The sequence below is a fragment of the Arvicola amphibius genome, chromosome 6, assembly GCF_903992535.2.
Source record: "Arvicola amphibius chromosome 6, mArvAmp1.2, whole genome shotgun sequence".
Classification (NCBI taxonomy): Eukaryota; Metazoa; Chordata; class Mammalia; order Rodentia; family Cricetidae; genus Arvicola; species Arvicola amphibius.
Window position 1 is genome coordinate 147,198,457 of NC_052052.2, and position 21,731 is coordinate 147,220,187.

Below are 21,731 nucleotides of genomic sequence, written 5' to 3' on the forward strand. Positions count from 1 at the left end.
CTTGAATTTTCAAGTTTCCATTATTTACACTGACAAATGAAACAAAGAAAAGAAAAAAGGAGAGAAAATCTCAGCGTTCTGCCTATTATTGATTTACATACAGCCTTCCTGAGATATTTAGCCTTCAGGGCACCAGAAATAATTACACAGTTTCTGTCACTATAATCCCAATATATCTACCCCTCTGACACTGTAACTCCACAGTGTACCGAAAGCCTTCATCCAGATGAGTGAGGACTGTGTCCACATCTGTATCCTCAACTTCCCTTGCTTTCTGCTGCACCTTCTTCTCCACATTAAAGCCAAGCATGGAGTTCAACTGAGGAAACCACCTCCACAAGTAGACCACCTAAAGGGGTGGTTTAGTAGCAGTGATGTGCGCTGCACTCCTGTCTCTGATGTCATTTAGAGCCAGAATTACCTACACTGGACAGTCTAAGGAGTCTACAAAGCACCTCTTGTGGGCAAATCAATAAGTTAAAATGTGTCAAAGGCTAGAGAGAGGACTCAGTGTTTAAGAGCACTGGCTGCTCTTCCTGAGGACCCTGGTTCGAGACCCAGCACACACATGGCAACTCATAACTATCTGTAATTCCAGTTCCAGGGAATTTGATGCCCTCTTCTGACAGCAGTGAGCACTGTGTGCACGTGTGCTACACAGATATACATGAAGGAAAAACACTCATACACATAAACTTTAAAAAAAAAAGTGGGAAAGGCTGGGAACTGAGCTCGAGTCCTTTGCAAAAAGCAGCAAGACTTTTAACCACAGCATCATCTCTCCAGCCTCTTGACAAACTTTTTTTTAAATCACATTTTTTGATAAAATGAATAATAAATCTCTAACACTAAAAAAAAAATGTTCAAGTAGTACTCCAGGCAAGTCTGACTCTAAGTGCAGATTCACAGACACTGATGCTGTCCCACGTGCTCAGCTTACTGCTTTAGAAGACCACAGGCAATGAGAGAGCAGCGAAGGTTACGGCTGACAGGTACGAAACAACGTCCAGAAAATGGAGAGTGCCAAAAATATCAAGCCATTTTCTGAGCCCTCTGTAACAATAAGGAAGTATGAATCTAGTTGACAGAATAATGTAATTGTTCAAACGCCAACTCCCAAATTGCTGAAGAAATGAGAAACAGTGGCGCTGTTTTTAATTAGAAGCTAGGGTCTACTGAAACAACAATGTATCAGCATTAGCTTCTTGTAAAGATGGAGTGCAGCCTTTGGCTCCATTCTTTCCCCAGCGTTGACACACACGCTTGAATTCTGCACCGAAAACTCTCACAGCAGAAACGGAATCTCTGCTCTTAAACACCAGGCATCCTCAGAGGAAAAACTTCCATCCCGGTTTGCACTAAATGTTGCTTCTGATGCAAGACAGACACCATTAATTCCAACAGATGGGTTCAGAATCCAAGCAAGACCAAAGGAAAACGATCACGCTGAGATGGTGAGACCAGTGTGACTCCTAACCCCCTAAAACTCAGTGTCTTCCCCAGACCCATTCCCCCCCTCTACTGGACTCTGCTTTTTTTCCAAGATCTGTCTCCCCGTCTTCCATAACTCTCCTGTTTACTCTGTTTGGTGCTAGTTTTGTGACCCTTTCTGATGCATTATAACAGCCATTCTCAATCTCCCTAATGCTGTGAGCCTTTAATACAGTTTCTCATGTTGTGGTGACCCCCAACCATAAAGTTATTTTCATTACTACTTCATGACTTTAACTCTGCTACTGTTATGAATCATAATGCACATATATATGCCACAGAAATGTATCCTGTAGCTTTCATAACTTTCCCCCTGACTTCTCGCGGACTCTCCTATGGCGCCAACATTAAGGACAACTTACCGATGTACAGAAGATGCACTGGCATTCCTGGAGCGTGGTCACCTTGTCCAGAGGCTGTTCGCACAGGCAGAGCTTGCAGGTGACAATGGGGACAGGAGTCAGGTCTCCGGAAGTAGGGTTTTCAGCAGTCATGGTTAGACACTGGAGGCTGTCGATGGAGTCCATGAGCCAGTCTGCAGTCTCCTCTATCCCTACAGAGAAACCCAGAGTAAGAAGTGTTAGCGCCATCCACAGAGCTAATGTTAAACACATGTATTTGGGGGGCGGGCTGAGCAAATCCTGACTCCTCACCCTCGGTGATTTCTGAAAGTATAGTTCATGCATTTCTGAGAACCGTGGGGCGGAGTACTCCTGACCTTGGCAAGGACTTCCCCAAGCCCTGATGTTTAAGCTGACCTCGCTTCTCTGTCCTGATTCATATCATGCAAGCTAGCTGTGGGAGTTGAGTGATCACCGGACAGGAGGAGAAGGGATGCGGGGATGCTGGTCACGTGCACGATTCCACGTGGACAGGATGAGTAAGTTTTGGGGAACAACAGGGCAGCACAGCCGCTCCAGCCAATAATAACACTGGCATTTTGCACTTGGCAATTTCTGAGAGCAGATTTTAAATGAGTCTCACCAGGATAACAGAAATAAAGCATGAGAGGTAATGATCGCATTAATGATCTTGATTTACCCCTTTTGTGTGTGTGAATACTATGTTAAAACATCACACTGCGCATCATTAATAAGCTGGGAGAGAAGATACGATATTAGTACTATAAGCAAACATGGCATTTGGGAGGCACATGCAGTGGTTTGAGTGAGAAATGTCCCCCCATAGACTCATGTATCTCAACGCCTGGTCCCCAGTTGGTGGCCCTGTTTAAGGAAGTTATGAAACCTTTAGGAGGTGGAGCCTTGTGGGAGAAAGTGTAGGTGTTGAGAGTTGATAGCCGCACCCCATTTCTAGTTCTCTCTCTGTGTGTGTTTCCTGGGGTGTCGAGGAACTGTGAGCAGCAAGCTTCCTGCTCTAGCAACCTGCAGCCATGCCATTCTGGCCATTATGAACTCTAACCCTACAGAACCATTAGCCAAAATAAAAGCTCTCTTCCCTAAGCTGCTTCTGGCCATGGTATTCTATCATAGTAACAGAAGTAACTAATATGGTACATCACTACAAACACTACAGTCAATTCAACTGGCTCCGAAAATACTTACAAATTGAATGTCTCTCAAAAAAAAAAAAAGTTCAAGAATTACCAAATAGGTTGGGCTGTAGCTCAGTAGCACAGCACTTGTCTGGGATGTCTAAGGCCCTGGGTTCCATCATTAAAACACTAGGAAGAAATTATCACGTGATCCAGCAGCTCCACTTTTGGGTAGGTGTTCCCAAAAGATCTGAAAGTAGGGACTTAAAGAGGTATTTCTACCTCTCTGCATTATTAATACTATTCACAGAGGTATTAGTCATGACTGCCAGAAGGGAAATCAAGCCAAGCACACGTCAACAGATGAATGAACAGTGTGTACCAAACAGAAGAAGAACAATAGAACAATGCACTTGAGAAACACAAGGAATATAGCAAATGTGAGGCTGCTACTAACCCAGACTGTCTTGCAAAAACAAAAACAAAAGACAAACAAAAAACAGTTTTACATGCCAAAAGCACACACTAAAATACTAATAAAAGATATAGTGGGATGAATACATAAGCTTTTAACATAGTTTCTTGTTATCATTAATTAATCAATTTTCACTATGAATAGTTGTATATGCTGTTTATGATTGGTAATGCTATATGTTTATACCAGTGTCAAACAAATATGGGTAATGCATTAAGTTACAATATTATGAGAGCTATAGATATCACTGTGGGAAGGGAATTTTCAACTATATTAATATCTTATGGGACCATCACTATATATACAGTTCTTCATTGATGGAACCATCAGGATGAGCTTCATGAATTATATAAAAATACAAGAACACTAAAACAAGAATGAAAGAAAAAATGGAGATGATAGAAAAGTGGGAAGCCAATAAGATCTTTGCTCACCGACCAGAAAGAGTCAACAGTTGCTAACCCTAATGAACTGAGTAGCAATAGATGACTTCCAAAATAAAGAGGAAACTAACCAATGATTAGTCTCCAATAGGGAAGGCATGCTACTCCTAGGCAAAGGCCCAATTTCTATCACCCAAGAGCAAGTTAAAATCAATTAATGCATAAAACAAGTTTGAGACATTGAGATGTCAGACTTCCCCTTAGCATCATGTAGGAAAGAAAAAAAAAGAATGATGTCATCCCTTTCCAGTCCATGGCTAGATAATCACTTGGTCATCTGACTAAGACTTCCCAGTGTACCACTCTGGGTCTCACCAATTTCCCCCTAGATGTGTCTTCTTCTCATCTGAATGCAACCAGTAAATGCATGCTGAGTAAAGCAACAGGAACTGCCGCAACTCAGAACCACCCCAGATCTCAACTATCAGTTACCCTTCAGAGTCAACTGGAGCCAATTTTGGTGGCACACATCTGTGATCCCAGAACTCAGGCAGAGACAGTAGAATCTTTAGTTCAAAGTCAGCCTGGGCTATATAGTGAGATCACGTGTCAAAACAAATGGAATAGATAAATAAGAATTTAAGACGCCAGTTGGAGGATGCTGCAGTGAAGAACCAATGCCATTCTTCACATCTGGCCATTGCTCACTTTCTTAGGTCCTTGCCTGGTGTTGCTTTTGAGAAGGAAACTTTATATGGGGCAATTTAAAAATGATTATTTTTACGATTAGTGTGCATGTATGAAGTATGTGTATGTGAATGTGGGCATGTGTGTGCCATGGCGCACATCTGGAGGTTAGAGGACAACTTGAGAGAGTTGGTTCTCTCCTTCCAAAGTAAGTTTCAGGGATTGAGCTGTGAGTTCTTGGAACCAACCCGTGTTGTAAGACCTGCCCTGGAAGCGCTTCTAACCGCCGAGCCATCTCCCTGGCTCTATGGGACAAATTGTTAGCGTATTCCTAGGTATCTAAGATATACTTGTGGTTTGTTTTTGTTTAAGACACAGTCTCTCTATATAGCCTTGACTGTCTTGGAACTCTACGTAGACAAGGCTGGCCTCAAATTCACAGAGATCCACCTTCCTCTGCCTCTGCCTCCCAAGTGCTGGGATTAAAGGTATGCACCACTATATTCATATTGTTATGAATATCCATGTTGTTAAGGCAGAACATATTCATATTGTTAGCTCATATTCATGTCGTCAAGGCAGAACTATCAAGTGTATTAAACAAGATCTACTGAAATCTAATCACGCCTCTAGTCATAGCCATGACTTTATGCCTTAGGTTGTGAGTTACATGCCTACAGGCAACGAAACCAAAGTTATAAAAAGATCCAAAAGCAAAAGATATTTATATATAAAATATTTAAAACATAGAACTCTTTCATATTTCAGAGATACATTTTTAAAAGAATACTAAGGCACACTTGTGACTCGGTGGGACAAAGAAAGGAAGTGACACATTTTATTCCTTGGAGGTCTGAATTAATCCAAAGCAATTCTTCAGGAAGAGGTGATTATTTTCCTTTGTACAATTAACACCAATTCCCTAAAGTGATAGATTTTAAACATTTTCAAGCAGCAATAGAATTTAATGAAAACAAAATGACAACCTACCACTGCCGAAGAGAGAATAGAGAAGTCAGAGCTTGTCCCTGGAGGGAGATCCAGGGCCAGTCCTTCCTCCATCTCTCCCAGTCTCCCAGGCTCTATCACAGAAGCCTAAGATTACCCCAATGAGTGTTTTTAAAACTGAATGACACAGAGCATGAGATAGATGATAGATAGATAGATAGATAGATAGATAGATAGATAGATAGATAGATGGTAGATGGATGGATAGATAGATAGATAGATAGATAGATAGATAGATAGATAGGCGGGCAGATGGGCAGGCGAGTGGGCGGGCGGACAGAAAGACAGACAGACAGACAGATCTCAAACGAGAAATACTTCCACCATTAATTTGTTGGAAATTGAATTTTTAAAACAATAAATAGGACCTTAACATGAATCCTCTGGTGGGATTCCCACCCTAGAGAGGCTACGAATGCCTACAAAGTTTGCTAGTGTTTCTTGCATCTAGAGATTCACCCTCCTTTACCACATGAAACCACTGGCAGAACCTCGGCCTCCCACCCTAACTACCTATAAAGTCACAAGAAGCTTGGAGGGAAGACCCACAGGAGAACTGAGGGCACCGTCTGCCCTAGCTCACTCTCTGTCAGCTTGACGCATGCTGATTCATCTGAGGAGAGGGAACCTCAATTTAGAAAGTGTCCTCACCAGACTGGCCTATGGGCAATCTTGCGGGGCATTTTCTTGATTAATGATTGGTGTGCGAGTACCCAGCCCACTGTGGGCAGGTCCACCCTTGGGCTGGGTTCTATAAGAAAGCAGACTGAACAAGCTATGGTGAAAGTCAGCAAGCAGCATCCCTCCATGGCCTCTGCATCAGTCCCTGCCTCCAGATTCCTAGCTGGAGCTCCTGGCCCGACTCCTCTCAGTGATGGTGTGATCTGAGAGAGGTAAAGAGAAATAAACCCTCTCCTCTCCCGCTGCTTTTGGTCATAGTGTTTAGCTATAGAAACCCTCCCAGTTCCTCCCTCTCATCCACCAGTCCTGTGTAGGCCCACCGGCAATGCACCCCGTCCCTTTCAGGCTTTAAGCCTTCCTTCCAGAGAGAGCTGCCAGCTCCCTGGGATCGGCCTCCTCCTGGCTTGTACGGCTTGTTCTGTCTCATACCTCACACTCGTAATCTCAGATAAGAAAGTGACTTGATTTACCCACCCTACCACTTGCAAGGTAACAATTATAATTACTTTTACAGTTATTCCAAATGTAACTGTGCCTCTCATTGGGTGTCCAGAACTCTTGAGAAAGAATTTTGGCAGAGAATACTAGGGCATGTTGGAAAGAAGAGAATTCTGGCAGCTGCATTCAGGTTTCAACTTTCAAAGGCTTGTGGCAGGTTCCACTTGTTTACATATACCTAGCTCAGCGGCCAGATCCTGTGAGGAAGGAAGGCTGCTCTGGCCATTCTGTTTTGTACAGAATTCCCAGGAACGGAGAACCCTCTATCTGCTCCAAGTGACTCTTGCACCATAAAAAACGTTTGTTATGAGAAGCAAGTGCTGTCTGATAGGGAAGGGCAGGAAGGTCGCTTCCCTCGCGTGTTTTCATTAGGCTTGCCAAAGAAAGGAATACTTGAGAAGCGGGGCTGGAAGCACAGGATGCATAAGGAATTTCCATATTCTGCTGGAGGCCTGAAAAAGCAATCTGCTCCCGAAACCCGAGGGTGGTGAGAGCCAACATTCAGAGTATTTTTAACTGACGGAGCATGTGCCTGTTTGACTACCCAGAATCAAAGCAGTTATCGTGGGTGTGAGTGTGTGTGCGTGTGTGTGCGCGTGTGTGTGTGTGTGTGTGTGTGTGTGTGTGCGTGTGTGTGTGTCTGTGTGTCTGTATGTGTGGAGTGTCTGCATGTGTGTCTGTATGCAAGATAATCTAATTGTAAGGAAAAGCATTTGATTAAGGTACTAATTTGGGAATTTCTCTATATTGTCTTAGCACCTTGCAAAACATTTAGAGAAATGGACAGAACACAAAGAGACTGAGCAAAGCGAACCAGCTGGGTATTACTGACGAATCAGAATTTCAGTAAAGGCCCAGCGTATCTCAATTCCTAGGTCTTAATTTCTAGCTATGCTACAGTGACCTGAGGACAAGGGCCAAGCAGGGAGGAGGACTGCTCTCACAGTGTTGACATGACCTTGAAAGACAGGCAGTCCCTGAGGGGACTGGAGACACAGCTCCAGGAGGGAGCTCCTGAAGGAAGGCCTTAGGAAGGGCAGACCACAGGGCAGTGCAGTTCAAGTGCCGTCTGTGCAAAGGAAAGAGACTTGGGCTGTCTCTACCGTGGTACCGAGTAGAATGGAGAACAGCGACAACCCCAAGTTCTCACCTCTGCCTCATTAAGAAATCTCTTCCAATACTGGCTAAGCACAAGAGTGAAAATTCATGTGCTGTCCCTTGGTACTCACTTGGTTCAGAACACCCTCTCCTCAGATGCCAAAACTCATAGGTGCTCCTGTCCCTTATATAAAATGGCACGACAGTGCACATGACCATTATATATCCTCCTGAATGCCTTACATACATATAATCTAATAGTATCTAATACAATAGGAAGGGCATATGGATAACCATTATATTGTGCCGTTTAGGAAATATTGACAAGAAAAGAATCTGTATAAGCTCAATACACGTGCAACTATTTTCTGAGTTGGCTTTTTTCCTTTTTTTAGATTTATTTCTCAACGGAAGGAGAGGACAGGCATGCCGCAGTGCGCACGTGAAGCTAGAGGGCAACTCACAGGTGGTAGCGGTTTTTCTTCCACCACGTAGGCCGCAGGGATCAAACTCATGGGGCCAGGCTTGGTGGCAGTGCTAGTCTATCAGCTGAGCCATTTTGCTGGCCTGTTCTGAACACCTTTTCAAAGCTGTTTTATCTTCTCATTCTTAGGAGTGCATACATATGGATGCGTGTGTATCATGTGTGTGGAGGTGCCCATTGGAGCCAGAAGATGGCATCGGATCCCTTGGAGCTAGAGTTATAGGGGGTCTTCCTGATTTAGATGCTGGGAACTGAACTCTGGTCCTCTGCAAGAGCAATGACTGCTCTGTGTGCGTGCGTGCGTGCGTGCGTGTGTGTGTGTGTGTGTGTGTGTGTACAGGGTTTCTCTGTGTAGCCCTTGCTGTCCTGGAACTCGCTGTGTAGACCAGGCTGGCCTTGAACTCACAGAGATCCGCCTGCCTCTGCCTCACGAGCACTGGGATTAAAGCTGTGCACCACCACCGCCCGGCAATAACTGCTCTTAACTGCTGAGCCAGCTTCCCAGTCAGCCCCAGTTTCTGAGTCAAAAGCTCCACTTTTGATTCATGGTCAGATCCACAGATCTGGACCCTAAGGATGCTGAGGTTAACTGTACTCTGTTGACCTTTGTGCTGCTGCCCAGTGAGGTGGTTTATTTGATTACTGGCTCACACTTTTAATAGGGCCTATTGGTGGTTTAAGTGGTACTGGCTAAGGCTAGCAAACTGTTGCCATTAGCCATTTGCTGAAGCTGTCCTCAAAACCCAGGGGTGAATGGAAGGCAGGTGCATTTCCCGGGGGAGGGGCTAGAGCAACAGCAAGGGCAGTGAAGGAGCTCAGGGAGGAAGGGCTCCTGGCAGCCCTCCACAGTAGCCAGCATGCTTCTCTTTCCTACTTGGCTCTCTGACCAGTGTTCTGATCACTCGGGGACAAGACGGACCCGTGCCTATCAGTCACATCAGTAACAGTCCTCCTGCATGCCCTGTGACAGCAAGAACAGACAGACCACAGGCAGACCCGCCAGCACTCGAAGAAACACAACTTCTAGAGCCCAGTTCATATCTTTGCCACTGCCTCTAAGAGAACAGTGCTCAAGGCCAGGGAGCGCAAACAAAGTGTCCCTCATAATGGACTTTGTCGTCATTGATGACAGGGATTGGAGAATCTTCACTGGATACCTATCCCCTCAGCCTCGAGGCAGAAGTGTTGAGAAGTGTGGTTTGTCGCTGTACCTTGAACAGAGGGCTTCTCTCCTCTCCCCAATCTCATGGCTTCATCCAGAGAAATCGAGAGACAAAGACCAGACACCTAAGTCCACAGCTCCTTGGTCTGAAGACCTTTGTCTCAACGGTTTCGAGGCTAGAAATAAGATCACCGCTTTGTAGCTTGCAGACCACAACCTTCTGGGAATGGCACCTCTGTGTGAGCTCAGTCACACATTGCTTAACAACCGGAGAGATACGGCCACTGTGTGAGCACCACAGGGCACGTCACAAACCTAGAGGATGTGGGTCAGTCACTCAACCGGGCCTCTTGCTGTAATAAGAGACATGGTGAACACAAGATGAGAGAGGCTGCTACCTGTGAAATGTGGCCTGACGCCTCACAGAGGGTGTGGTAATAGACTCAAATAATAAGAAAACAAGATACAATACAGATCAATAACATTGTTACATAGTATCATCAACTATGGCACACTGTATATAATTGTATGGCCTGTACTGCTATGCAACAGGCATTCCTGCATCTTTGTTTACACAAGAATTGTCACAATACATAGGGAACTTACCTTGGTACTCACTGGGCAATAGGAATAAGCTCGCTTCATTATAACCAATGGGACCACCACAACATGCACAGTAAGTAGGCCATGGATGGAAATGTCATTAGCTAGGCAGAACTCTATGGCTGTCACCTTTTTTGTAGGTGGAAAGGAAGAAAAAAAAGCAAGGATGGAGGAATGGGAGCATCTTTGGGGAGGGAGCAGGGTCACACGGAGCCCAGGATGGCCTTGAACTTTATCTTTCTACTGCTGCATTTACCTCCAAAGTGCACGGATTATATGCAAACACTACCATGCCTAGTTTTATGTGGTGCTGAGGACTGAACCAGGGATTCATGCAACTAGGTTAGCGTTCCACCCACTGAGCTACATCCCCAGTCCCAGGAAGGGTGTCTTAAATCTCAGCAAGGACTATTTAAAAAAAAGAAGAAGAATATGCTTGCTGTTTAAAATTCACTTATGAATAAAGTCCAGGAAACTATTTTAATGAAATCTAACTTTAAAAATGTTCTCTCTACAAAATAAATACTGGAAGAGATATATGAACATGACCAAAAAGAATTTATCATGAGATGCTAACTCTGAAACCTCCCTGAGAATAGTGCATCTGGGATGTCTAGTTTTATCCTTTACAAAATGCTGTTCCCTTTTCTAAAAAACTCAGTTCATTTTTCTTGTCTTTGCTCCATGTTCTCTTTATACTACAGGATGATGCCCAAGAAGTAGAAACCCATTCCAGCTTTCCTAACAATGCAAACTTATCAAAGAAGGTAGGAGTGGAGAAGAGTCCCGCAGCTCGCTGTTCTTGGCACCAGGATTCTGCATTCGCCAGGGCAGCTCTCTCCTCGCCACCACCATGTCCTGCCCACCCCTTTCTTTAATCATTGCTTCTCTCACCTCCCACAATTATTCGTCCCACCCCACTGGATAATTTTCTTCCCGTCGCTTGGCACAACAACAAAGCCCCAAAGCAGGAAGAAATGCCTCTGACAGGCGGGTTGGATAATAATGTATTCAACGGATCGAGGAGACTAGTGTGCAGAAAGCCCTACGGGACAAGACTCAGGAGGACTTCTAGGACCAGGACATTACCGGGAAACAACAGCCACCAAAGTATGAACATCTAAACCAAAAGAATTCTCTCCAAATGAATAAAAGCATATGTAAATATTACCTCCTCCTGTAAAAGCTGTGGGCTTCCACAGACATTTTAATTAGAAACAAATTCTCAGGAGACCAGCTTGGAAGTGTATTTGCTTACCTCATCTACAGAAGAAGGCACAGGGCATGTATTTTTGCATGCCTTTCCCAAATAATCTTGTAACCAGGATCCATAATGCCATAAAGAACCAAATGGCATACCTGTTAGGCGTTGGGAAGTTAAGGTGACAAAACCCAGACCCTACATATAGAAGGGGGCTAGTTGGGGAGGGTCTCAGCAGATGACGTCACATAATCACATATAAGAAATCTTGTGGGTTTGCGGTCACAGCCACAAGTCCATGGAAGAGAGGCATGAATTATCTTCCTGGCTTCTCAAGAAACAAGCTGAATGAAGGGGCCAATTCAAACTCATGACGTCAGGGACATCAACCTTCCAAAGCATGTTCCTAATCCATGTGACCGGCCATGGGACCTCCTGCTCCGAACATGCTTGATTTGAGTGGTGTTTTCCACTTAAGGAAACCAGTGACCAGAGAGATGGCTCAGCAGTTACAAGTCCTTACTACTCTTGCAAAGGACCCTGGATCAGTTCCCAGAATCCACAGTAGGTGACTCACGGCCGTCTGTAACTCCAGCTCCAGGGTATCTGATACCCCCTGCCCTCTAGGGGCACCTGCACATACATGGTGCACCCCAACTCACATAGGCCTATGTTCATCAAATAGATTAGGTATTTTAATAAGAAGAAAGGAAGAAAGAATCCAATCATATACAAGAAGCTGTTCATCCCATGCTGGTTCCTTTTACTCTCTGAAGTGTAGTTTTCTGCTGTGTTTGCTTTGCTTTTCAGACTTATTGATTTTATTATGTGCATGACTGTTGTGCCGTCATGTAGGTGTATATACCACATGCATGACTGATGCCCACAGAAGCCAAAAGATGGCATCAGATCCTCAAACTGGAGTTGCAGACCACGTATGAACTGCCACATGGGTACCAGGGACCAAGCCTGGGTCCTACATCTTCTTAGCCATTCAGTCATCTTTCCCATTCCCACTTCCCCAAGTTTTCAGTGTTTAATAACTAGTGCAGTGTGACACATTAGCGTTAGAACTACTCCATGACTAGTTAATAGCAAATGCCAAATTCAATTGGAAAAAAAAATGTTAGTCCAAAACTAACACTCACCTAAAGGTGAAAATAAATTAAAATGTTTATAAAATGGGCCAGTGAGAGAACTTGGCTGTAAAGGCCCTTACTGGGAATTCTGGCTACGGGAGTTCGATCCCCAGAACCCACGAGGTGAAAGGTCCTGTAAGCTGTCCTTTGACCTCCATACACACAGTCCACCAGCCAATGTAATGCATCGTTTTTTTTTTTTTTTTAAGTTTTAAATAAATGTTCAAGGCTGTGGGTGTAGCTCAGAGGTAGAGAACCGAACTATCATGTGTGAGGCCTTGGGTTTAAACCTCTGCACTGCAAAAATCAGGCCAAGTGAGATAAACAAATGCAGGCACAATCATAGCTCTCTCCTTACATAACACTCAAATGACACCAGGAAAACAGTATCAAAAAAAACACAAACAACAAAGAGCATGTGACCCAAGTGAAAAACATCAAAATGGCTTCCACAGTCTGGAGAAACAACACAAATTAAGCTCACTCCCAAACTCATTTCCAAGCTAACAACGATTCCTTCAGGACAAAGGCCACCCCACCTTACACATCTTTAAGTCCCCAGCATCTCCCAGAGAACCTTGGAAAGAGTCACTCAACAACAAACAAATTTTATGGCTATATATTAAAGGCCTGCTTATCACCCACATTCACTTCTAATGAATCAAAAGCAAAGATACTGGTCAGCTAGCATAACTAAGGAGCATCTTCCTACACGCTAAGGCAGAAATCTCTAGAAGAAACGTCTCTAGACTGAGGAGCAACAGATTCAGATAACCACACCTTAAAGTGCCAGACATGACTTGTGTGACAGCCTGGTCCCCTCGACACCCAGAATAACCAGCTGCACAGAGAAGAGTCAGTTCCCCAGAACAGTTTGGACTTTGCTCTTGCACCAGCCTCTGAGGGTGGCATGATTCCCGACTGCTGTCTCAAACTGGAGATGTTAAACACCGAGGATCTCACCTAAGGGGGCACAATGCCATGTCAAAGCCAGGGGAGACACAGGCAGCTGGACTGGCAGGAACTTCAGAGAAACAATTTCCAGAGCGTCTAAATGTCCCTAGGCTTCTCAAATATTGAAACAATTTTTTCCAGAAAGAAATTTCAAATATATTTTTTTTTCTGATTAAAAGCATTCACACTGTTGAAAAAGAAAGATGTTTTCCAGGAAGCTAAATCATCTTGCTGGGCAGATAAAATAAACTTGTTTCTTTCTAGAGAAAGCATACTTTTCCCTATGCTTGTACAATTTGGCCACAAGAAAAAAAAAGAAAGAAAAAGTTTTATAATCTGAGATCCCAAAACTGATTATTTTAAAAAGACATGTCTTACACTGACCTAGTTTAAAATCTGGATGATGGCTTGAAAACCGCCAGTGAACTGAGACCCATTCATGAGAACAGGGCTTTTGAATGCGGAGAATATTCTTCTCTTTGGGGCTCAGCACAAAGATATTTGGCATCAATGACTGTAAATATTTGTCAAACCCTGGGTAAATGGTTGGTGTTTGACCACACTCAAGCCTGCCTTCCAGCACGATAGTGCAGGCCTGAGTTATCTCGGGTGACTGGCCTGGGAGATTTTAGGTCAAGTTTTCTTACTGTTTATTTTAAATAAAAAGCCAGTTCTGCGACTTGACATCTTTTTCACACCCACCGCACATGTTAATCCTGCTATTTTTTACTCATCCAGACAGGCTCTTAGAAGGTACTTTGGAAACAGAACACTCTCTCTCTCTCTCTCTCTCTCTCTCTCTCTCTCTCTCTCTCTCTCTCTCTCTCCCTTTCCTTCCTCCCCTTTCTCTTATTCTCCTCTCCCTCTCCTCTTCTCCCACCCCCCCGCACCACTTCCAACTCAATGCTCCTTCCAAACCAGAAAATGCCAACCAAAGGTACCCAAGGACAGGAGGCAGATGAACTGATAGCCTTGGACTTCTCAATACAGCTATCAAGTGGCTTTGTGGACCTGCTTTGGACTTCTTCCCTTTTCTCTCCCTCTCTTTCTCTTCAAGGTAGTTTGAGAAATACTTAAGGATCTGATGCCCATGGGAAAAGAGTGAGGTTTACAAAGACCGGGTGAGGAGGAGGAGGGAGCCAGCGAGGAATCAGAAGTGAATGGAAGCAGAGACCAAAAGGCTCACTCGGAGAAAGCCGCAGCCGATATTTTAACTGCCAGCAACCCAGTGAAGACTGGCTGGGCTTCTCCTGCCTGTTACCCACACCCTAAAACCTGAGTCATCTCAAAGTTCATTTATTTTGCTTCTGGGCAGAGACACCCCTCATCCGCTGCTTCGGAAATGCTGAGGACATTATCCTCCGGTTCACACCTCCCCGTGTTCAAATCAACAGTCAGAAATGCCTAAGCAGGACCCTGAGAGTCGTGTCAAGATTTCCAGCTCACATTTTGTAAGGTACCTGGGGCAGAAAGCAAGAAGAAAGTGACCGACCCCGTTGGAAACATAGAGAGAACGGTACTCTGAGAAACCGGAGTGTAATGGAGAGGTGCATCGTGAGGGTTGACAGCGGAATCCCTGAAACTAATCAGAAAAGGGGCTCTGGGAGGGGCTGGCCAAGACACCTTTCCTCTGTGAAAACAGGATCGGTTTCATTTTAACATCAACTTGAAAACACCACAGAGCCTCTCCCTTTTATCAGCAATTATCTGACAAAAATAATCACTCTAATGTATAGCCCAGACTCTGCCGTTAACGTGACATTATTCATAGCTCTGTGTGTCAACATATTACTGTGCATTTCCAAATAACAGAAGGTAGACAGCCAAGGCCATGCCAACTGTCAGTCTCTACTCAAAACACACCAGGAGACTGGTCCAATATGCAATTTATGGTACATTCTGTAAAGACCATTTTATTAGAAATGAAACTAATTTGTTTTGACCTTTTCAATGGCACTTTTTTTTTAAGTTAACAGGTGTTTGAGGCACTCGGAATGCATGCAGTTCTGCATGGCTTAAGCCCTGGAAACGGAATCTAGCAAAAACCGCCTCGTAACCTCGGTCCCGTCCCTCTTAAGGTAGCAGCCTCCCTGGCTTGCACCGCCGGCATCCTGTGCACAAACACCCCTTCTAGACATACCTGGCTGGGGCTGAGGTCTTCGGGCTGCTGGATTCTCTCTAGCAGATCCAGCCTGGGCCAGCGGGGGCAGCTGGCACACCGGGAAGGAGGGGCTCTCTCATTCTCTCCCCTCTCCCTGCATGCTCCGCCTGGCTGACAGCTTTACACTTTTGCAAGATTGCCACAGGACTCCACGCCCAGACCTACAGCTCGGGAAGAGGAGGAGTCCCTCTCCGCCTCCTTGTCTTGACAGGCAGGAACCTTGCAGAACCAGCCAGCAGCTTGGGGCGCAGCAGCCAGAGCGTTTATTTATACAGGAAGCTCGGCGCCGCACTTCCTACTTCCCATCTGGGTCGCACTTCGACTGCAGGTGATGGCCTTAACCCTGTCCGATCCCAGGCAGGCAGAGCGCAGGGCAATGGCTCTCGGGTCGGGACCTGGTGCTGTGGCGGGAATCCCGAACTGGGAGCGGGCAACAGCCCCCACGACGCTCCCTCCTGCCCACCCGCAAGCTGCACCCTGGCCTTCAGCACTTGCTGTCTCTGTATAGATCGTCACAGGCCACCTTTCCTCGTCTACTTTTAACAGCCCTGATTTGCCTCCTCACCTCCCCGCAAACCCTTCCCCTGTACATCTTCTCCAAACGCAGTGTGGACCTCGGCTGTCCATGTGCGCCTGAGGTGGGCAAATCAAGTCAGGAGAGGTCTTAGTTTACTTCCAATGATTTCACTTCAAGTGCTTTGTCAACAACAAACGATGTGGAAACACAGGCCAGTAACGTAGCTACGTGTATTCTCGACTAATGACAATCTAACAGCTAATCCAGTAAGGTAATCCAGTAACGTAGCTACGTGTATTCTCGACTAATGACAATCTAACAGCTAATCCAGTAACGTAATCCAGTAACGTAGCTACGTGTATTCTCGACTAATGACAATCTAACAGCTAATCCAGAAACAGGAGTGGTGCCCCACGACTGTGGACACTTAATTAGCACGGTGTTTTTAATGGATGGCTTGTCTCCTCACTCTCCCTGCCGGCTCCCCTAGGTCACAAGAACAGCCCGGACCTGTTGAACTCGCAGTTTTGAAAGACCCCCCCTCTAGCACAGTAGTTTGTCTGTGTGAAATCTTGCTTGACGTTAGCAGCTGAGGTCAGGGTGGGCTCACAGGTGCTTTCTGGGGCAGGTAGGTGTGTGTGTGTGTGTGTGTGTGTGTGTGTGTGTGTGTGTGTGTAAGAGAAAAAGAGAAAGAGAAAGCGCTGCATAGGGAGAAAGAGAGGAGAGAAGGAAAGGAAAAGAGAGAAAGAGAGATACATAGAGAGAGAAGAAAGAGAAAGGAAGAGGGAAATGCTAGGGGCGGGCAGGGTGGACTGGAGACCAGAATACACAGTACGTAGGTGGCACCCAATAGGGACCTAAAATCATACAACCAAAGGACAACATTTGAGCTTGCAAAGTCCTAGGAAGCCAAACAAACTCAAAAGATGATGTCTAGGGAGAATGAAGTGACTGGCTCAGTGAGACCACAGCTGCAAGAGGGTCAGAATCCATGCTAGTGAGAAAGAAACATATTAGTGAAAACTACAAGGAAGAATAACTACTTATAACTATTCATATTGAATGGTAGCACAGGGTCCCAAATAACCTACCCCCAGAAAGTGACCATTCCTGATGGGCAAGAGGCAGGAAAGAGAAGCAGAGCCCCACCTGCCAGGCCAGTTCATTCCTTAGTGTTGATGCCAGTCTTCTGAGCCTCAAGCCAAAGTCCAACACAGAGTCCACTTTTGACATCACCATGCAATTAAGGTGCCGGCTCTTATCAGCAGAAGGGAAGACACCGCTGCCAGCATGGATGGAAATGCAGATTAGGCAATAACCGTCCTGCCTTTGGACACAAAGCTGATTTTTTTTAAGAACTGAAACACACCTCCATGGATTATTTTCAACCATGCAAATTTACAAAAACTGCAGTCAAAATTTAATACTAAGCACTCTAAGAGTTACAGTAATAAGCAAAAGACTCTTTCAGATCTGCCTAAAGAGTATGTGGATTAATATCTGTCCCTTCCTTTGTCTATAGATCTCTCAGAGAAGCTGCCTGGGGCCAGGAAGATAAAGGTAAGTGAGACAGCAACCCTGTCCCCAAAGACCTCTCCACTCAGTGAGAATGAGACACACACACACCGCATTCTAGGACACTGTGACCACATCGCGGCCATGTGACATTCTCGAAGACCAAGGCAACACGGAGAAGTGTCATCTCACAGAAGGAAGGGCATGCTGGAGAGACTCGAGGAATATTTCTCTCCAGTCATGGTTCCAAACTGGGTCCTGAACTGGCTTCGAAGGAGCTGAGGAGAAGACCGAGCCAGGCAGAGCAGGTGGCTAGTGGGGTGAAGTTAGATTTAGATGAGAGATCTTAGAGATGCTTCTCATCATGCAGACAGGGCCAGGGTGCTTAGGACGAAAGGACTGAGGTGCAAATGGAGAGAGACTTCAGAAAGAGAATCGGTGGCTCTGGCTGGAAGTAGGGGATGAGAGCCAGCAGAAACCGGGCTGCAGGTGTAGCTGGGGATGGGGGTGATTAAGAGGCGGAGTGGGAAGGAAGGAGATGAAGTGGCAAATTCAATTCTGCAGAATCTCAGAAGCCTCTAGGCCAATCTCAGGGACCATTGAGTGGGCCTTCCAAAGAGGGTTGACTGAATAGAAAGCAAGCCAGTTAGGAACTGTATTCTTTTAGGCGGTAACTACAGTTGAAATTACAAAGAGGTAAGGTTACCCACAAAAATCAGCACACTGTAAGGGAAGCACGGGCTTTCTGAGCCACACAATCTCCCACTCACTTTTAATAGCCATGTGACCTCCCACAAGCTATTTAAAATAATCTAGTTTTTATATCTATCAAGCAGATTTCCACCAAATATTAAGAAGGATGAGAGGCTGAAAAGATGGTTCAGAGGTTAAGAGCACTGGTTGCTCCTTCAGAGGACCAGTCTCAATGCCCAGCACCCACACGGCAACTCCAACTGTCTGTAACTCCAGTACCACGGGGATCAAAGCCCCTCTTCTGGCTGTCAATGGCACTGCATTCATGCCATACTCCGATATGCAGGCAGGCAGAGTATTCATGCACATCAAATAAGGCGTCACCAGGAAGTATGGAGTACAGTTTAGAGGTGGTTGTGAAAGAAAGGTCTGTAAAACGGCTAGCACAGTGCCCCTCCCCCCAAAAAACAGAAACTCTCCAGAGCCTGGGAAGGGGAACAGAATGTCAGCCTCTGTCTGGGACAGTGCAGTGATCCGCTGGACGCTGGGGTGCTGGCTGATACAAAATAGGAACAGAGTCAACGATATACATCAAGGGGAGGGGGAGAGAAAAGGGGAAGGAACAAAGGGATTAGAAAAAAGAACCCAGAGATACGTCAACACTTACTAGTTGGGAAGAAGGAAACCCTTGCACGACTGAGAAAGAATTGCCTCATTCAGACTAGAAAAATAAATAGCCCACTGATATGTCTCAGAAGCAAACATAAACATTATAATTGGAAAGTATTTCTATCTTTCTGAGTGAGAACATGGTTTATAAGTCGTTCACCAGTCTAATCCTACTGACCAGCATCCTAATAAAGCCTCCTTTCTTAGTCTGAATTTCAGATCTTCTCAAAGAAAAGCCACAGCAAAATCTTGATAAATGATAACTAAAATATATTAACTCAGAATGTATTCACAGTCATAGAAAAGCAATATCCAAATGAATTCAAATTTAAAGCTTTCCAAGCAGATAACTGTGATGCCAGCACTTAGGAGGCTGAGGCAGGAGGATTGCCACATGTTTGAAGCTAGCTTGGGTTACATAATAACACCTCTCTTCTAAAAGGAAAAAAAATAAACTAAAAAGAAAAAACAGAAAAATTTTCCCTGAACCTGAGACCAATAAATTGACTATTATTATCAGTTTCTGTATGTATAAAACAACAATAATATATTTCACATTATATAATAGACAATATTATAAAGCCATTGTAAGCTGCAATAAGACTGAATGCCTGTTGAGGGGCTCAGCAGTAAAGGTACCTGTTGCCAAGCCTGTGTTTGATCCCTGGAACCTACATGGTTGAAAGAGAGAACGCTGACTCCCACAAACTGTCCTCTGACCTCTACATCCACACCCTTCCTCCACATACATTCAATATTAATTTTTTTATTTCAATTAAGTCTTCATGGGTATGGTGGTAGACATCCGTAAACCCAGCACTCAAGTGGCTGAGCAAAAACATCACCAGCTCAAGTCCAGGCTGGGCTCCACAGCAAGCAAGGCCCTATCTCAAAAAGAAAATGTATTTGTCAATGTATTGTAAACATTTAAGTCAAACTGAATCCAACTCACAACAATATTAAGAAAAGCTTTCCTAACAGCTCTGCTGGAGCCATCTATAGTGACAGCGATCATCTCATTGTGCATACATGTGTGAAGAAACTATCACATCCAAAATGGGCAAAATAGATTCAGCGAAGTCAGTGGAAGTCAGAGCACGAAACAACCACAGGAAGAAATAGACGCATTCCTGAAGCAAACGGGTTCACACTGTCCTGCTGGGGGCAAAGGATTCTTTTTTTAGTTTGCTTTTTTGTTTGTTTGTTTTTAGGCAGGGTTTTTCTGTGTAGCTGGTTCCAGCTGTCCTGGAACTCTCTCTGTAGGCCAGGCTAGCATGGAGCCTGGTAATCCATTCTCCTTCCCAAGTGCCAGGATTAAAGGTATGCTAGGGGAAAGGATTCTTAAGAGAGTTACAAACTTCGGAGGTTTATATTGATGCTACTTGAATTTGAAAATTACACATCCATTACCACCTTCGTGGGTAAAAATGAAATTTGATCGTGACATTTTCCTATGACGTGCACCATTTTAGCCCATTTTCTGCAGAAGGGATCCTTTCAAAAATGATTTCTAAAGTGGTAAACTCATATAAATCATAGAGTTGAGCACACAGAAACGGCAAAACCACTGTGCCAAGACCATGTAGACCTATTTTTCCACGTGATCTCCCTGGCAGGCAGCCTGGCAGCTTCCTGCCACCATGCAATGGAATGAATGAGTTGTACTTAGCCACCAAGGGAGCGGCATTTTTTATTTTCCCACCGAGTACCTTACACGCTGGTCTTTAAAGGGAGATTTAAAAAAAAAAATAATTAAGACATGCCAACCAACACATAAAGAAAGATGGAACAGAACAAAAAGAGCCAGAGAGGATGGCATTAGCTCACCTATATGTGGAAAGAACTGGGGGAAAATCGGGGTCACGCTCGTTATGTCTCAAACTTAAGGATGAGTGGAAAGCAGCTGGGAAAACCAGATCCTAACGCACTGTCGGATGAGACTGCCAGGAAATCTGATGTGCGCGTGAAAGGCTGCCTTCCCACCCTGTACCAACGCATTGCTAAACTTCTTTCTAAAATAGATAAATAAATATAAATAAGTCAATAAAGAAATAAAACGAATATCAAGTGAGTCCAGTGGTGGCGCACGCCTTTAATCCCAACAGTTGGGAGGCAGGGGCAGGCAGATCTCTGAGTTCAAGGCCAGCCTGGTCTACAGAGTGGGTTCCAGAATAGCCAGAGCTACACAGAGAAAACAAATAATAAAAATAATATCAAAAATCAAATGGCTTCCAGAAAGAAGCAGGGTGGGGACTTCTGTAGTAACTGGCCCACTGGAATTCTCGGCTTCAGCTAGCTGGGGCCATTTATAAATCATTTAGAAAGGAACCATTTCTTCCATATTTTCAAATTAGTTTTTATCGAGTTTGGTACCTGTTATCCACACATCTGATTCTTATTCTACCTTCCCTGAGACCTGCATATGCGGTTGTGTCTATCATTCCTAATCTCTGACATTTTTACTCTGTCTTTTTGCATGATTTTGTCATTTCTATGCCTTATACATTTTTCTTCTGTTCCATTAATTCTAACTTATCAGCTCGCCTTTCTGTCCATATGCGTGTGCAGGCATTATTTTGAAAGGATTTTCTCTGAGGGAGCAGGTGTCTCATCTGGCCTTTATTTCATGAATAAAACATTCACTGTAACAGAATTTTCCTTTAGTACAGTTTTGAGTATATAAAATGCTCTACAGAGTCAAGCGTTCCCTTTTCTGTGGCTCTCTAAAAAGCCAATTCTTCTTCTTTGGAGGAATATTTCCTCATTTTTGAGTAGTTAGGTTTGGATATGTGTACTTAGCACTGATTCCTCCTGGAA

At 44.6% G+C, this 21,731-nt stretch overlaps 1 protein-coding gene and 1 long non-coding RNA gene across 4 annotated transcripts in view; one reads left to right on the forward strand and one right to left on the reverse strand.

Annotated features, from left to right (window-relative positions):
- Rnf144b (ring finger protein 144B) overlaps nucleotides 1-17,221 on the reverse strand; it is a 63,981-nt gene extending 46,760 nt beyond the window's left edge. The window contains exons 1-2 of one of the 3 annotated variants that reach the window (XM_038332331.1): nucleotides 17,129-17,221; nucleotides 1,854-2,044 (exon numbers count right to left, since the gene is read on the reverse strand). In XM_038332331.1, the coding sequence (XP_038188259.1) occupies nucleotides 1,854-2,018 (165 nt within the window). In that variant the 5' untranslated portion in view covers nucleotides 2,019-2,044; nucleotides 17,129-17,221. Of the gene's footprint in view, nucleotides 1-1,853; nucleotides 2,045-15,499; nucleotides 16,150-17,128 lie in introns of those variants that run through there. The other 2 variants (XM_038332333.1, XM_038332330.1) reach the window with 2 other exon arrangements.
- Nucleotides 13,973-15,415, forward strand: LOC119816072. The gene is made up of 3 exons (XR_005285683.1): nucleotides 13,973-14,112; nucleotides 14,675-14,815; nucleotides 15,329-15,415. It is a non-coding gene; the product is annotated as an uncharacterized LOC119816072 (long non-coding RNA).
- Nucleotides 17,222-21,731: the final 4,510 nt, after the last annotated feature.